This window comes from Mustela erminea, chromosome 1 (genome assembly GCF_009829155.1).
Source record: "Mustela erminea isolate mMusErm1 chromosome 1, mMusErm1.Pri, whole genome shotgun sequence".
Taxonomy (NCBI): Eukaryota; Metazoa; Chordata; class Mammalia; order Carnivora; family Mustelidae; genus Mustela; species Mustela erminea.
Genome location: NC_045614.1, coordinates 33530760 through 33547058, shown reverse-complemented (window position 1 = coordinate 33547058; position 16299 = coordinate 33530760). Strand labels below are relative to the sequence as shown.

At 38.0% G+C, this 16299-nt stretch overlaps 1 protein-coding gene across 19 annotated transcripts in view; it reads left to right on the top strand.

Moving 5' to 3' along the window:
- Positions 1 to 16299, top strand: part of MAGI1 (membrane associated guanylate kinase, WW and PDZ domain containing 1) — a 631665-nt gene that overhangs the window by 527135 nt on the left and 88231 nt on the right. For 8 of the 19 annotated variants that reach the window (XM_032359397.1, XM_032359387.1, XM_032359357.1 and 5 more), the window contains exons 5-7: positions 411 to 612; positions 7191 to 7273; positions 12035 to 12070. In XM_032359397.1, coding sequence (XP_032215288.1) covers positions 411 to 612; positions 7191 to 7273; positions 12035 to 12070 — 321 coding nt within the window. Of the gene's footprint in view, positions 1 to 410; positions 613 to 7190; positions 7274 to 12031; positions 12071 to 16299 lie in introns of all 19 variants that reach the window. The other 11 variants (XM_032359378.1, XM_032359406.1, XM_032359350.1 and 8 more) reach the window with 2 other exon arrangements.

The following is a 16299-nucleotide window of genomic DNA, read 5'->3' as shown; positions in this document are numbered from 1 at the left end:
TTTCAGCATGGACTTTGTTCTTGCCCTCCAACGCCCGCTGGGTCATGAAACCACATGGAACCTAAGAGCAGGAGTATGGCTCCGTCTGTGTTTCAATGGCCTTATTAGTATAAGAGACTCAAGGTTTTGAGTCATGAATTTGTTTCTTCTTTGGTATGTCTAAGATTTTGAGCAATGCATTATTTGAGCATGTCTTTCTCTTCAGGTATAATAAATGTGGTATGTCATTTTGATATTTTCTCTGGAAAGAACTTCCAACTACATAAAATGGAGTAGAGTTGATGGCCAGCAATTAGGAAACAGTGAGGGCTTTTAAGGATATAGATGTGGACAGTAGTGAACTCCCCGGTTTGGGATATGATTGATGAATTTTTTTTTTTTCTTCTCTCCATCTCTCTGTGATTTCACAGCCGATTCTGGTGACCAAGAAGAGCACACTCTCCAAGAAGCAGCACTACCGCCTGTGAATAGTGGCATCGTTGCTGCTCCCATCACGGACGCTTCTCAGAAGTTCCCTCAATACCTACCTCTTTGTGCAGAGGATAATTTAGGTCCTCTACCTGAGAACTGGGAGATGGCCTACACCGAAAATGGAGAAGTCTATTTTATAGAGTAAAGTATACCGTTCCTCCTCCCTGAAGTTCTCTTCCTTTTCTCTCATTCCCCTTCCTTCCCATCTCTAGTGGCTGTGCTGGTCAATGACATCTAAAAAGACTGGTCACAGGCTCACGGTAGGCTTTTACACAATTTAGCCAGCTTTGTCGAGAAAAACAATTAGCAGAGCATCCTAATCCTTGAGTCTGAGGACCTTGAAGCTGCATAAGGTTCATAATTTCCCTAAAGAGTGGGATACCACATTTTGGTGTATATATAATGGCACAGCATATAAAACCTTAAAAGAAAAAAAAAGGAATATATTGAGCCATTAAGAAGAGGTAAATCCTCTGCTTACTTTTTCTTGTTTGGGTTCTAGGGCTGTCTTGTTTCGTTTTGTTTTGTTTTGCTTTTGGTTATGTTGTAGGAGTTCTTCATACATTCTGGATACAATTCCTGTATCATCTTGGTGGTTTGTGAACATTCTCCCCACGCCTAAGTTCTCTTTTCATTGTCCTGACTGTGTCTTTTGAAGAGCCCAAAGTTCTTAATTTTGAGGAAGTCTGATTTGTCAGTGTTTTTCTTCTGTGGGCTTTGTTTTTTTAGTGTGCTGGCTGAGAAATTTTTGCTTAAATCAAAGTGATACAGCTGTCATTTTCTGCTCTCTTTGTTTTAGAGTTTTATAGTTTACTTTTTACTTTTAGGTCTCTGATCCATTTTAAGTTGATTTTGTTCTTAAACATGGGACAAGTACATGGATTAAAATTTGAGAATATGGAAACCCCCCTCACTCCCACCCTTATCTATAGTCTCTCTTTCCATGGTTTTAGTTACTTATGGTCACTGTGTTTTGGAAACAGATGACCTCCTGACATACTGTAAGATCAGTAGTAGCCTAATGCTACATCACAATGCTTATGTCATTCACAATGCTTCATCTCACCACGTAGACATTTTGTCATCTCACGTCATTTCAAGAAGGGTGAGTAGATGTATTTTGAGAGAGAGAGGCCACATTCATATAATTTTTAATCATTTATTATAATTGTTCTCTTACTATTATTGTTAATCTCTTATTGTACCTAATTTATAAATTAAACTTCATCATAGGTATGTATAAGTAGGAAAAGATATGGTATTTGTAGGATTCGGTACTATCTACAGTTTGGGGCATCTCCTGGAGGTCTTGAAACTTAGCCCCTGTGGATAAGCGGGGGGATTGCTGTATATGGATATGAAAAGTCTCTCAAAATTATAAAACTTATACATACTCATGTGTGTATATGTATATACACACACATATATACATATACATATATAATACATATTATTAAAGTTAAACATTTAAAAAGAACCTTTACTAAAAATGGAAAAATAGTCGTAACCGTTCTAAAAAATCTAAGATAATATAATTTTTTAACGAGTAATAGTTCATTTTTAAAATGCTGCACTTTGGCTCTATTATCAAGATCCTCTCAAGATTTACCTCAGTTTTATGTACTACTACAAAAGAAAAAGAAATGGCCAATTAAACTATAGATAAAAATATAAGTAAATCTATTATATGCAACTAGATGGAAGTTGAAGGTCTGCTGTTCAGTGAATAAAAACAAGGCGAAACTGACAAAGAAAAAAAATTAGAGAAGACACAAATTACCAGCATTAGGAATTAAACAGGGAATTACTGCAGACCCTGAAGACATTAAAAGGTAATCAGAGAGTGTTGCCGACAAATCTACACACATAAATTTGACAACTTAGATAAAATGGACCAATTTCGTGAGAAGTACGAACTACCACAACTCATCCAATATGGAATAGATAACTTGACTAAGCTCTATAACTATTAAGGAAAATGAATTTGTCATTTAAAAACTCATGAAAAAGAGATCTCCAGGACCAGATGTTTTCACTGGAGAAAGGCTCAAAGAATTACCTTTCTAAGCAGTCTCCTTCTGAAAATAGAAGTAGAGGAACACTTAGCAAATTATGTTTATGAAGCTGTTGTTACCTTGTTACCAAAAGCAAACAAGGACTAGGATAGTCCAGTCTATTTTAGAAAACTGCAGACTTGGAGCACCTGGCTGGCTCAAAAAATTGAGCGTCTGACTGTTGGTTTTGGCTCAGGTCATGATCTCGGGGTCCTAGGATTGAGCCGTGCATTGGACTTCATGCTCCCCTCAGAGCCTGCTGGACAGCTGGAGATTCTTTCCCTCTGCCTTCCCCTGCTGGCATGCACGCTCTCTTCCTCTCTCTCTCTCTCTTAAAATAAATAAATAAATAAAAATCTTAGGGGGGAAAAAAAAGAAGTATACACCATGACCAAGTGGGAATTATCCTAGGGATGCAAGATTGGTTTAGTATGTGAAAAATTCCTAAATTTAATCTAACATGTTAAGATACTAAAGAAAAAAAAACACGTGATCATAATCATCAATGCAGTATTTGACACAATTCAGCATTCATTGAGGGTAAAAATTCTCAGAAAAATAAGAAGAGAGGGGAATTTTCTTGACTTGATGATATCTACCAAAAATGTACAGCAAACATTATACTTAGTGATAAAAGACCAAAAAACCCAAAACAAAACTTTCCCCTGAAAGATTAGGGACAAGTTAAAGATATTAGCTCTCACCAGTCTTTTTTTTCTTTTCTTTTAAGATTTTATTTATTTATTAGAGAGTGTGTGTGGGCCTCCCCAGAGGGAGAGAGACAAGCAGACTCATTTCTAGAAATGAGCTTGGAACCCGGCACAGGGCTTGATCTCACAACCCTAAGATCATGACCTGCGCTGAAACTAGAGTCGGTCACTTAATGAACTGAGCCCGCTAGGCACCTCAGTTCCCACCACTCTTATTAACAGGATTCTGAAATTTCTAGCCAGGATAATAAATCAAGAAGGAGAATAAAAGACCTACAGATTGAAAAAGAAAGAATAAAACTATCCCTCAATGCAGATTACATGAGTGTATACAAGAAATGTACAAAATCACATAAAATCTAAAAATAAATTTCTAGAATTAGTGAGTTCAGCAAGATCACAAGGTAAAGATAAGCGTATATGTATATCTCTATGAACATGCATACAGCAAAATTCAAAATGCAATATAATTCATATTTACTTCAGAAAAATACCACTTACATGTAAATTAACAAAACGTATACAAGATATTAAATGCTATAAACTACAAAATATTGATGAAATCAAAGAAAGTCTAAACAAATGGAGAGATGTCTCCTATTCATGCACTGAAAGATGTAGATTGAAAGACACAATCATATAGTAAAATATTCCAAAATGGATATACAGGTTTAATGCAAATCCTGTCAAAATCTCAGTGAGGTTTTTTGTTAATATAGACAAGTTCATTTTAAAATTTATATAGAAAGGCGATGGAACTAGAATAGCCAGAAAAGTTTGGTTTTTTTGTTCTTGGGTTTTTTGTTTGTTTGTTTTTGTTTTTTAACTCACAACTCTGAGATCAAGACCTGAGCTGAGATCAAGAGTCAGACACTTAACCAACTGGGCCACCTAGCTGCCCCAGAACAGTTTGGAAAGAGAAGAATAAATTTAATCAGTCTACCAGGTAGCAAGACTTATTATAGAGCTACAGTAACATAGGCTGTATTGTATTGGTGCGTATCACTGAAACCCAGAAACAGATGCACAAATATATCCAAGTGATTTTCAACAAAGATGCCAAAGCAGTTCAATGCAGGGAAGATAGCCTTTTCATGAACATGGCATTAGATTAAGTGTTTAGCCAGAAGTAAATAAATTAACCTCCATCTCCACCTCACACCTTAGTAAAAAAATTAACTCACAGTAGATCATCACAGACTTAAGTGTAAAGCACAAGGCAATTAAACTTTTTGGGGAAAAAATTGGAAGGGTGCTCTAGGACTAGATGAGGAGTTCTTAGACTTGACATCAAAAACATGAACCCTAAAAGGAATCTTTGATAAATACGATGTCATCAAAATGAAAAACATTTGCTTCAGAAAAGACCCTAACAAGAGGATCAAAAGGCAAACTATGGACAGATAGAATGTATTTGCAAACCCCATATCTGAAAATGGATTGATACCAAGAGTATATAAAGAGCTCTCAAAACTCAACAGTAGCATTAAAAAATTTCAATTAAAAAGTGAGCCATAGACATTTCACTGAAGAGGATATACAGATGGCAAATAAGCACATGAAAAAAAAATGTTGATCGTCATTAGCCATTAGGGAAATGCAAATTAAAATCACAAAGATACCATTACATGCCTATTAGGATGGCTCAAATAAAAATATAGTTAATAACAGTAAATGATGGCAGAGATACAGAGAAACTAGATTGCTCATACAAGGCTGGTGGGTATGTAAAATTGTATGACATTCTAGAAAACAGTTGGGGAGTTTCCTATAAAACTAAACATGCAACTATCATATGACCCAGCAATTGCACATTTGGCCAGAGAGGTGAACACTTAACATTCACACAAAAACCTGGACATGAATGTTTATAGTAGATTAATTCCAAAGAGCCAAAAATTGAAAACAACCAACATGTCCTTCAGTGGTTAAACTCTGGTACATTCATGCCATGAAATGCAACTCAGCAATGAAAAGACTTAAGTATCAAGACATGTGACTACCTTGATGAGGATTATGCTGGACGAAAAAATAGCAGCCCCCAAAGATTACATATGTATGATTCCATAGAATATTTTTACAATGACAAAACCATGGAAATGGAGAGATCAGTGGTTGCTAAGGATTTAAAAGGCGTTTGAGGGGGCAGGGACTCGAAGAAAACCAGGTGTGGCTATAAAAGGGTAACATAAGGAGGAATCCTTGTTATGACTGAAATGTTTTCTATCTTGGCTGTATGGAGAGCAATATCCCAGTTGTGACATTGTACTTCAGTTTTGTAAGATGTTACCATTGGGGGACTCTGGGTATAGGGCATGTGGGATGGCTCGCTATTCTTTCTTATAACTACACTTGAATCAACAATTATCTCAAAATACAAAAGTGTTTTTTAAAAAATCATAAATGGGGCGCCTGGGTGGCTCAGTGGGTTAAAGCCTCTGCCTCCAGCTTGTCATGATCCTAGGGTCCTGGGATCGAGCCCCGCGGCAGGCTCTCTGCTCAGCAGGGAGCCTGCTTCCCTTCCTCTCTCTCTGCCTACCTCTGCCTGCCTATGATCTCTGCCTGTCAAATAGATAAGATCTTTAAAAAAAAAATCTTAAAAAATCATAAATAATCTTCCTGCCCAGCAACGGCCATTTTTACTCTCTTGCTCATGTAGGAATAGCACAGACCGTGGGTTCTAGTGTTGGACTCCCTGGGTTTTTTGCCAGTGTTGCTAGGTATCAACAACATAGCCTTCTACAAATTTTCTCGCCTCTGTCCTCATCTTTCTCATCTGTAAAATGTATTAATACTTCCCTCATAAGTTTATCGTAAGGATTAGTAAATTATACGTGAAAAAGAACAGATTTTGGTAATTCTAAGTAGACACAGAAGTAGTAATTTGATGACAGTTGTTACTATCTTATCTTTCTTTTTTTTTTCCTTTACATACAGTTGAGGTGATTTGTATATATATTTGCACATTCTGTTTTTCACTTAAGCCTTAACGTTTTTCAACAATTCATAAGACTTGAAACTCAAATAACTGTGACCGTGTTTTTCAGCATTTATAACCTAAATGGCAGACTTGCAAAAATGATTACAATTACTATCTCAGTTTCAAAAAAAAATTTTTTTTTTTCATTTCTGGTTTGCAGCTTGAACTTAGTGACGTTATAGTTTGTTGCCCCCTTGATTGAGCTTACATAAGTGGCCTGGGAGCTCAGGCAGAACTTTGTCCCCACGGTCTCGAGCTGCTACAGGTAGTTCCTCCAGACATTCTTGTCTTGCTGCATGGATTCAGGGTGCTAATCAGAAAGAGCCCGGTGCCCTCTCAGACCTTTAAGGTCTAACTCAGTGTCTGTTGAAACACTTCACCTGGAGTCGGGCTGGGCCCTAGAAGGCAGACATGTTTAGTTTCTTCAAGCTTTGTGGGGTTTTTTTGGCCTACATTCTGTTTAGGATAGGTAATTCCAGGTTGCCATCACTTTGCATGCAACGTAATTCAGGATGTGATTAATGATAGGTATTAGGCTCTGGGAGCCAGTTGCGTGAACCGAGTAGTTTCAGCGTCAGGAGAAATCTTATGTAATATAATGAGTGAAATAGCAGCCTTCTTTGTGAATTCCAGCATTCAAGGTTTAAGTCAGAGGCAAATTTAAAGCAAACTGGTTTGCTCTTCAGTGAAAGTGAAGACTGAAAGAAGCCTAGACATGGGGACAAGGAGTATCCTTTGGAACTCATTTTTCACAAACCAAACTGGCATCATGTGTTAAGCATTCCATAATGGAACGATTATACCTTCGATAAGTAAAAAGTCTACCTAAGGCCCTTCCCACGCCTTTTCAGATTCCAAACTTGGTCTCTCTTCTGGTTTGGGTTTGTTCTTGACAAAGTAGCTTTGCCGCTGAGCTTTGTGTCTTTTTTCTTTTCCTTTTCAAATGTATTTCTCATTATTGTGTTTTGATTTCAGCCATAACACAAAGACAACATCCTGGTTAGACCCTCGGTGCCTGAACAAGCAGCAGAAGCCTCTGGAAGAGTGTGAAGATGATGGTAAGGGCTGGGAAGGTCTTGGTTCCAGTGAGCTGGGGGCTTATTCACATGGGCAAGGTTTAAGTTCTGTAGCAAGGTCAACTGGGCTTTAACAAGCGAGTTTTTAAAAGGTCACCCAATTTCAAATAAGTAACCCATAGTTTCCAAGAGCAGCAGTGGAATCAGAATTGTTTTAAAAGAACAGTGTGCTTACACATAAAGGCAGATGAGTGCTAGTATCTGTTAGAAACAGAACTTTAAGGCCGTCAGATTGTTTCAATGAAGATACAACTTCTGCCTTCAGGACCTTGGAGAAAACTCAAGAAAATCTCTTGAAATAGAAACCAGAGATGCTCTAGTTCCTTACCTATTGTGTCCTAATCCTTTATGGCAGGAGTCTTAAAGGAAAAAATCAAGAGCTTTTCTTGAATTCTGCATGTTTCATTATTTGACATAGGGAAATTTCTTCTTTGGGAATTTCTGTGTAACTTGGGATATACCCTTGTTATCTGAAAAGTACATTCTAAGAAAGAGCCTGAGGTGTTTCCCTTAGTATGACTTTGCCTATTAATCTCAAAAAAACCAACCAACCAAACAAACAAACAAACAAAAAAACCCCTAACAACTGACTTGTTTATTGACTAAAGTTTATTTCAAGGTTTTGGGATTTCTAATTACTCTTCCAAACTGAAAAAAAAAAAAAAAAATTAGAGCAAATGTGTGCCTTTACAGTACACTGGAGTCTATCTCAAGTTCTACCAGAGCTACTTTTTTGACATGGATGAATTAAAAGGGAAATGGTTTGTTTTGCTACTCATTATTCATCTCTGGCATTTGAATTGTGGTATAATTATGGAGTACGTATTTTACTTTAAGATAATGAAGCTTTATTAATTTATCCTTTGGCACAGAATTGTTGTATATATAAACTTGAGGTTTGTCTGAAAATGTAAGCCAGTAAAGCACAATACTGCCAAAACCTTGTACTCCCAGATCCTTCTGCTCTACATGGATTGCAGATACCATGAAATGAGCATAAAATTGCGTGTTCATATTATCTGAGTGACTCCAAATGGAACTACAAATCCTTCTGACTAAGGAGGCATGCCTGAGATGCTCATTTCATTTTGGTTGCTTAGTCCCATTCCTGAAGAAGAAATGGAACATGTGCGGTCAGCTTCATTATTTGCATGCTTCAGGGATAAGGAACTGTCTGATTATTCAAATATTAGATTTCATATATAATATAAAAGTGACCGATTTTCAAAGATCAAAATATAAAATACATTCAACCTTAAAATTTCAGAGAATGAAATTTAATCTTTATTTAATGCTTGATGATTGCAAACGCATTTTCGACTTCTTATTACCATAAGAGAGCTTCACTGTCGGTCTCCATTATAATTACACTGGGAACATACAAAAATGCCTGTTAATATATTTTATAGATGATAGACGACTCCAGCAGCTTTTACCAAGAGAAACTTAATGAAGTGTTGAGTAGAATTGCTAAATTATTTTGTGACCAAGTCTAGTACCGTTGGCCCTTGAACAACACAGATTTGAACAGTACTGGTCCACTTTTATGTAGATTTTTTTCCCATAAATATATTGGAAAAATTTTTGGAGACTTCTGATAATTTGAAAAACCTGCAAATGAATCTTACAGCTTCAAAGTACCAAAACCATTAAGAAAAGATTAAGCATTATTGAAAGTATATAGTATATAGTACTTATAATGTACAAAAGAAGTGTTACTCCACTATATTATTGCTAAGGTTTTCAACAGTAGATTATTTGTACTTAAGTTTTGGTGAAGTCAAGTTACACACAGATTTTTGACTGCAGACATTCAATACCCTCAACCCCTGTGGTTTTTTTTTCTTTTTTTTAAACCCCTGTGTTGGGGCACCTGGGTGGCTCAGTGTGTTAAAGCCTCTGCCTTCAGCTCAGGTCATGATTTGGGGTCCTGGGATCGAGCCCTGCATCGGGCTCTCTGCTCAGCAGGGAACCTGCTCCCCCCCCCCGCCCCACCCCGCTTCTCTGCTTACTTTTGAACTCTGTCTGTCAAATAAATAATATAAATAAATAAAATCTTTAAAAAAACAAAACAAAACAAAAAACCCTGTGTTGTTTAAAGGTCAACTCATATTTAATCCTTAAAATTCTTAACATTGGTGTTAATGATATTATCTCTGGAACAAGTATGTATTCATACCAAATACCATTAGTTGATGAATTATCCCTTCAACACTAGGATTCACATAACCTTTTTCTAGAAGAAATGACATACATGTCTGTGTGCCTGTATACTCAAACAGTATAAATATATAATCAGATGTTACCACTCTTCATTTATCGGTCCCCACACCTGCATTTTCTGTTACCTGTTAACACAAATCTTGCCTTGTGTTGTTGTTTATGTTGTAACACAAAGAAGAATAACACTTTTGGTCACAGTATTCCTCCTCTATTTCTTTGTTTTGTGGAAGTCATACACACATAAAATGTAACAATAGAGCATCATACTTACTGTAAAAATTTTATATATTGTCTCCTAACTCAAAAAAGTGATGAGCCGGTTTGGGATTTTGATCTTTGATCTTTTGGGATCTGGATCCTTTTGTTGTTTCTGTGTATCTAGTTGAATTAGAGGCCTTTCACCTTGCCTTTGAGCTCCAGGCCAATATTTGTATATGCCTGATCGATAATGCTCTTTGTCTGAAAGATCTGAGACTTCAGACTCAGTCTGCTTAAAACCCAACTAATGATCTCTCCTCTCAAAACCTGGTCCTCTGTAAGTGTTCCCTCTCTCAGTCGAGGGTAAAATTCATGCGTACCTAAGAGTCCTCCTTGACTTACCTTCTCTTGACCTTTCATTTCAACCCATCTACCCTCTGAATTTACTTTGCTTCCCGGATATCTCTGCAACCCATTCACTGTTTTCGTCACCACCTGCAGCATCCTCATGCAGGCCACACCACTCATCTGTCACCCAGACTCTTTCCCATTCTCCTATGCTGTACCCAGAGAAATTTTTTAAAATGACTGTGTGATTGTGTTATCACGGACCACCCCCTCATCCCCTATTCCCTGGTTCTCTGTACCGTAAATACCCAGCCCTCCCCATAGCGGGTCCTCAAGCCCTAAGTGGTTTGACCTCTGGCTTTTCTCACTCTTGTTCCTCTACACTCTGCCCTTCATCCCTACTAGTTCTCTCTTAGAATATTCTTATATTTCACAAATAGTTATTGGTTGCCTTCTATATAGCAACTGTGTCCTGAGAACTTCAGATGTACCAATGAACGCAACAGTCAGAATGCCCTGTTGTCAGAAAGCTCAAGTTTCAGGCATTCATCACTTGAAGTCTTTTTGTTAAATTGTTCATATCCTTTAGGTTATAGCTCAGGGACTTTTTCTGTGACCTTTCCCCCGATATGATTAAGTCACTCTGTGGTGTGTGATACTTTAGAGAACAAATCACAGTTTTAACTTTACTTTGATTTATGGGAGTCTGGGATTTGTCTCTTCCTTGGAATGGATATTTGAACTGTCACTTTTCATAGTGACTGGCCCATAGTAGGTCTCAATCATTAAATGCTTATTGGAGAAATAAATAAATGCACCCCCAAAGACATTTTTAGATAATATTTAAGTGGACATTTTCTCGAATGATTTTATGTAAATAAGATTCCATTTTTCAGAGACAATGCCAGCACCAAAACTTACTGTTGGCAACTGAATCACTTTCACATCAAGACTTTACAAGGCGGATAGCGCCATGTTGATTACTTAAGTCAGTAATGGAGACATCCATCCATCCATCCATGCATCCATTTTGAAATATTTAGTTAGTTACCATGTACCAAAACCTCCTGGGCACTGAGCATTTTGCAATGGTGAGAACAGTTTTTATTCCATGTGTTAGTGGAGCATACATTAGAGGGAATGGCCACTTGCTCTGTAGCTGGGGGGACTTTATACATGAAGATGATCTGTTGTGTGCCCTTCTGCGTTCTCAGTTATCACACAGCGTTTTACTTACAGCAGGAGGAGGTCAAGCATGGAAAGGATCTTGACTGGTTTTGCCCCCTGACTTATTGAGAACATTTTCATTCTAACATTTCTGAGCTGTTTGACTTAGAAATCCCCTACAAACTACATGATGCCTCCCCATAGTCATTCCAGCACAGCCTTTGCGTCTGCTTCCGTAACGTACAACATCCTGACATGATTTCTAACTCCCGCTGTAAGACGCTGTTAAGTGTAGCTCATTTTACAATCCGCATTCTCAATTTGACCTCACCTTCCATTTTTCACGCAGCAGTATTCCTTCTAAATTAAGTAATGCTTTAATTGTGAGTATAATTGCCTCACTGATTAGAGGATTATTGTGGGATTAAAAGGTCTAATATTGAAAGGTGTGACAGCTTTGTTTGCCCGAAATAAGGTCTGTAATAAGTGACTTCCCACTTAAGAACATTGAAATTGAAACCGCAAAGGTATTTGTTATCTTCTACCACCAATCAAACCCTATTCTGACACACGAGGAAATGAGCCATATAATTATGTTGCCAATATCAGCTCTTACCGTTTGGTAATTTACACTGAGGTCTCCGGTTTACTAGCCAAGCCACTGAGATAGGCCACAATGCAGGTAAGGACAAAACGGAATGATGTGTTTGCTGCTGTTTTTCTGAGGGGAGTTTTCTTTCTTGGTGTTGGTGTCTCAATTTTTCTTTCTCTCTTTTCTGTCTCATTTCCGCTATTCCTTTGGAGAAGAAGGGGTCCACACCGAGGAGCTGGACAGTGAACTAGGTAAACCCTCCCAGCCCGCTGCCACTGCCTAACTTGCCCTGAATGCTTTTTGTCTCCAGCAAATTGCTTAATCTTTCTGTTCCTTTAGTTTGCACTTCTTCAATGATGACTTTCACTTGGGTTTATCCATCTTACAACCCTAGTGTTTGACTTGCAGGCATCATTCAGAGTTGTAATAAATTGTCATAAATTGTGTCTACAAAGAAAATGCCTGAGTGCATCGAGACTAGAACGAGAGTTAGCAAGTTGGTGCTAGGTAGTCTTGTGAATTGTGGATGAAAAGGAGCCAGGAGAGGGTCGACACTTGCTGCATGCCTTCATCTCCAGTATGACCTACCTCCACGTCATTTCTTTACTGGGTGTGAGTGGTTATGTCCAGGGGCCATACAGAAAAGCAGAGCAAAACAAAACTAAAGACCCACCAAACTCATTAGGAATCTTTGTAGGAGTGGTAGCAATATAGGAATTCTCCTGATCAACTGAATAATTAATAAGTCTTAGTCTTGGACAGAAAGTCACCAGCCACGTGATGACTTTGTAGATGTAGGTGAATGGCTTGAACACTAAATACTGAGCTTCTGTGTGACATTGTCTTAGAGTGTATATATCCATGTAAATCAAGTCTTGACTAGTCTAGCCATTGCAGTTAGAAATAATTTACATTTGCAGATAATGCCAAATACTTTTATCTTTGCTGTTGGAATATATTGAATTATGTTCTGTGCTAAGTTTTATGTTCAGCTTTGAACAATATTAAAATTAGTTTGCATTCCGTCTGATGCATTTACTGAAGGATAGATTGGAAAGCCCAAGGTTTTCAAGCTAAATTGCACATAAAAGCCTTAACTTATTGACCATTGACCATCGTGTGTTTTTGAGATAGAAGATTGTTTAACATCAATATGAAAAGAACTGTCCTGAGATGATTGAATCAGCCTAACATTTTTGCGATTGCCTTAAGAACTGAAAACATAAATACTTAATAATACAGATTACTGTTTTCATGTGGTTTTGTTTGTGTTCATAATATAATAATCGTGGTTGACTGGAGTTATGATATAATGGAATTAAGCTCTGTTTTTCTTAATGTTGCAAACATATCCCGTTGTAAGTGATAGATATGCCGGCATCAGTCGATAACAATTGAATGGAGCTTATTTTTGTAAAAGTATTTAATAAGTTGTCCTTGTCATTGTGGTAAGAAGGACTTGAGATCCGTCCTTTGGTGGAGAACAATTTGAAACTTGTTGCATCAAAACAATTAACCAGTAATACGAAAGTAATCGAAAAAGACAATTGAGATGCAGGATGAGTGCCTTAACCAATTGCTGAACTGATTTAAATCACTCTTCCTAGGTCATTGATGTGTCTGACCAGTGCTTTCAGAGGATGGCTGGTAGAGATAATATAGCTGTGCATAGAGGCTTATGTGCTTCTGTAGAAGTTTGAATGTTGACATTTTTAGGAAAGCAGTTTCTCAATTTTTTTCCCTTGTAACTGTAATATTGTGGGAACTTTCCTATTGTTGAAGATTGGAAAAATAAACATTACTGACTACGTATATTGTTTCTTATGGTCATAATGGGAATCCTGGGAGATGGTTTGGTGACATGGCAGAACTGTCTCCAGGGGCAAATCAGACTGCCTGCCTCCTTGTTTAGGCTCCCCTGTTGACCTGGACAAGTCACTCCCTTTCTCTTAGCTTCCCTTTCCTGATCTGTCAAGAAAGGCTGAAAGAGCAGCTCCCGTTGTTTTTGTGAGGAAACTTCATGAAAGTGTGTCTTAAAATTTGTCCCTGTGATCAGCACATAGTGTTTTTTCCTAGTAGTTTTATTATTTATTTTTTTATTTTTTATTTTTTAAAGATTTTATTTATTTATTTGACACACAGAGAGCATGAGTAGGCAGAGAGGCAGGCAGAGAGAAAGGAGGAAGCAGGCTCCCTCCTGAGCAGAGAGCCCGATGCGGGGCTCGATCCCAGGACACCGAGACTATGACCTGAGCAGAAGGCAGAGGCTTAACCCACGGAGCCACCTAGGTGCCCCTGTTTTACTATTTATTGACTAATTCCATCTTGTTGGACTTTTTAATACTCCTTATGGTACTCTCTGCCCTTAATAGGGGTCAGGAGAAGAATGTGTATGCAGAAATGACCCAGATGTGTCCTTGTGGGTAGAGATAGGACTCTCAACTTTTGTGTGCCATACACACTGTGTAAAGAGTAGTGTGTACACACACACACGCACGCGCGCACACACACACACACACACACACACACACACAGAGTTTTCTTTTGCATTCATTCCAGATTCTGTTGACAAGCTCACTGCCCATTTTCTTAATAAGAGGGTCCTAATTTCAAACAATAGCACCTGTCAGGTGTTCAGAGAACAATGAGATTCCAGATGTGACAAGAAAACCCTGTCTGTTATCTGCCTCTGAGAGGTGGGGGCGGTTGGTGTAGGTGTTGGACACAGATCATTTGATTATAGAGTTGTCATTTCTGAACTCGGTTGTTGGAGCTGGGTCTGTTGCTGCATTATGCACTTCTGGTTTGCAGAATTTATCACATGCTCTGCAGACATTTCCCCAGAATTGAAAAGTGTGCTCCCTTTTGAAATTATGGGGTATTTAGGTGCTGGCACCAACTGAGAGAGGTAGAGACAAGGAAAATAAGGTTCCCTCCCCACCAAGGCTAAGTCACAGTTTTGAAATCTATCTGTGATCATGAACATGACTTTCAGTCTATGTGCTGACATATCTCTTCTGAAAACGTAGAACATGGGGCTCCTTCATATTTGCTTCTGTGGGGACAATTAGTACAGAATGGGATTCTTAAGGGCAGGGCTAGCTTGCAAGCAGGCTATATACATCTGTTCTGTTCCTTTCCTGTTTTCTTAGAACATTGCTATTTGTTGAGCTACATTCCAGGTGCTGTGCAAAATGTCTTAGAGGCATCCTCATTTAATCCATAGTTGACCCTTCAAGTAAATCCAGGTGAAAGATGTCGTTGCAAGATACTCAGTCACGTCTAATACTAGACCGATGAAGTGGTAGAGCAAAGGTTCAGTCCCCAGTCTGGGCAACCCCGTAAAGGTCTTAGCTGCCTAAAACAGCTGTGACAGGTAGTTATGTTCTGATCTGATGTCCAGCAGTTGTTAGACATAAGGGCTGACCCTTCAGGTGACATCCAAGTGTTTAGTCAAAAAAATAAATAAATAAATAAATAAATAAATAATAAATTATAATGTCATAATTTTCTAGGCTTTGGCATTTTCTGTCATTCTCAGTTTCTTAGAACCAAAAGACAAATTCGAGACAAAAAACATCTTCCTTTTTTAAATCAATGACCCATTTCTATTTTAAGCATTAGGAGACTAATTCCTATTATTAAGTTAATCACCACAGTGGAAGTGAGAAGTCTATCTTTTCAACAGAAAATGAGTTTTAGCTTGGAAAACTGGAAAATTTCTGGAGTTTGCTAATCTGTTCCAGAAGATGTGTTTAAATTCACAAGCGTCCAGGAATATCAGTTGATCTGCCGCATTTCTTACCTCTAGAGTATAAAGTTGTTGACTAGACAGCAGGACGAAGGTCAGAGGTGGCTTCTATTTTTTTGCACCCTCTTCAGTCAAAGCACTAACCGTATGGTATTTGAATTGTCTGCTTAGTTGTGCACTTAATCATTATCTTTGTGTTCCAGGTGCCCACCACACCCTCAAGGAGGCAGTAGATACTCTCTAAATGTTGACAAATTAATAATTGAGTGAGTTAATGTACAGTACTGAATGAGTTTCAGGTGTACAATATAGTGATTCAGCAATTCTGTATATTAGTGCTCACTGTAAGAGTACAAATGAATTAAATTCTTAATATTACCCATCTTATCTAAAGATAGGCCAAACATTCAAGGTTGCAAATTTTGGAAGAGTTGGTCCAGTGAAACACAGAGTGGTCCCTTCACACTTGCGCACTCTTCTGCCCCATGCCTGAACAAACATGTGGACGAGCCCCAATTTGCATTTTTTTAATCTTCGATTTCTCAACTCCTTGGAAAGATTTTCCTGGTTCATTTTCATTTAAATGGTAATTTCCAGCTTTGTAAGGGGAAACCATTTCCCAGGCATTTGATTTGCATCAGTTCGGAAGGCTCGGTGGATAAAAATGCCAAGTAGCATCAACATCTGCACATCGGACCTGTCTTGCATTTTAGTAGCTATGTCTCCTGG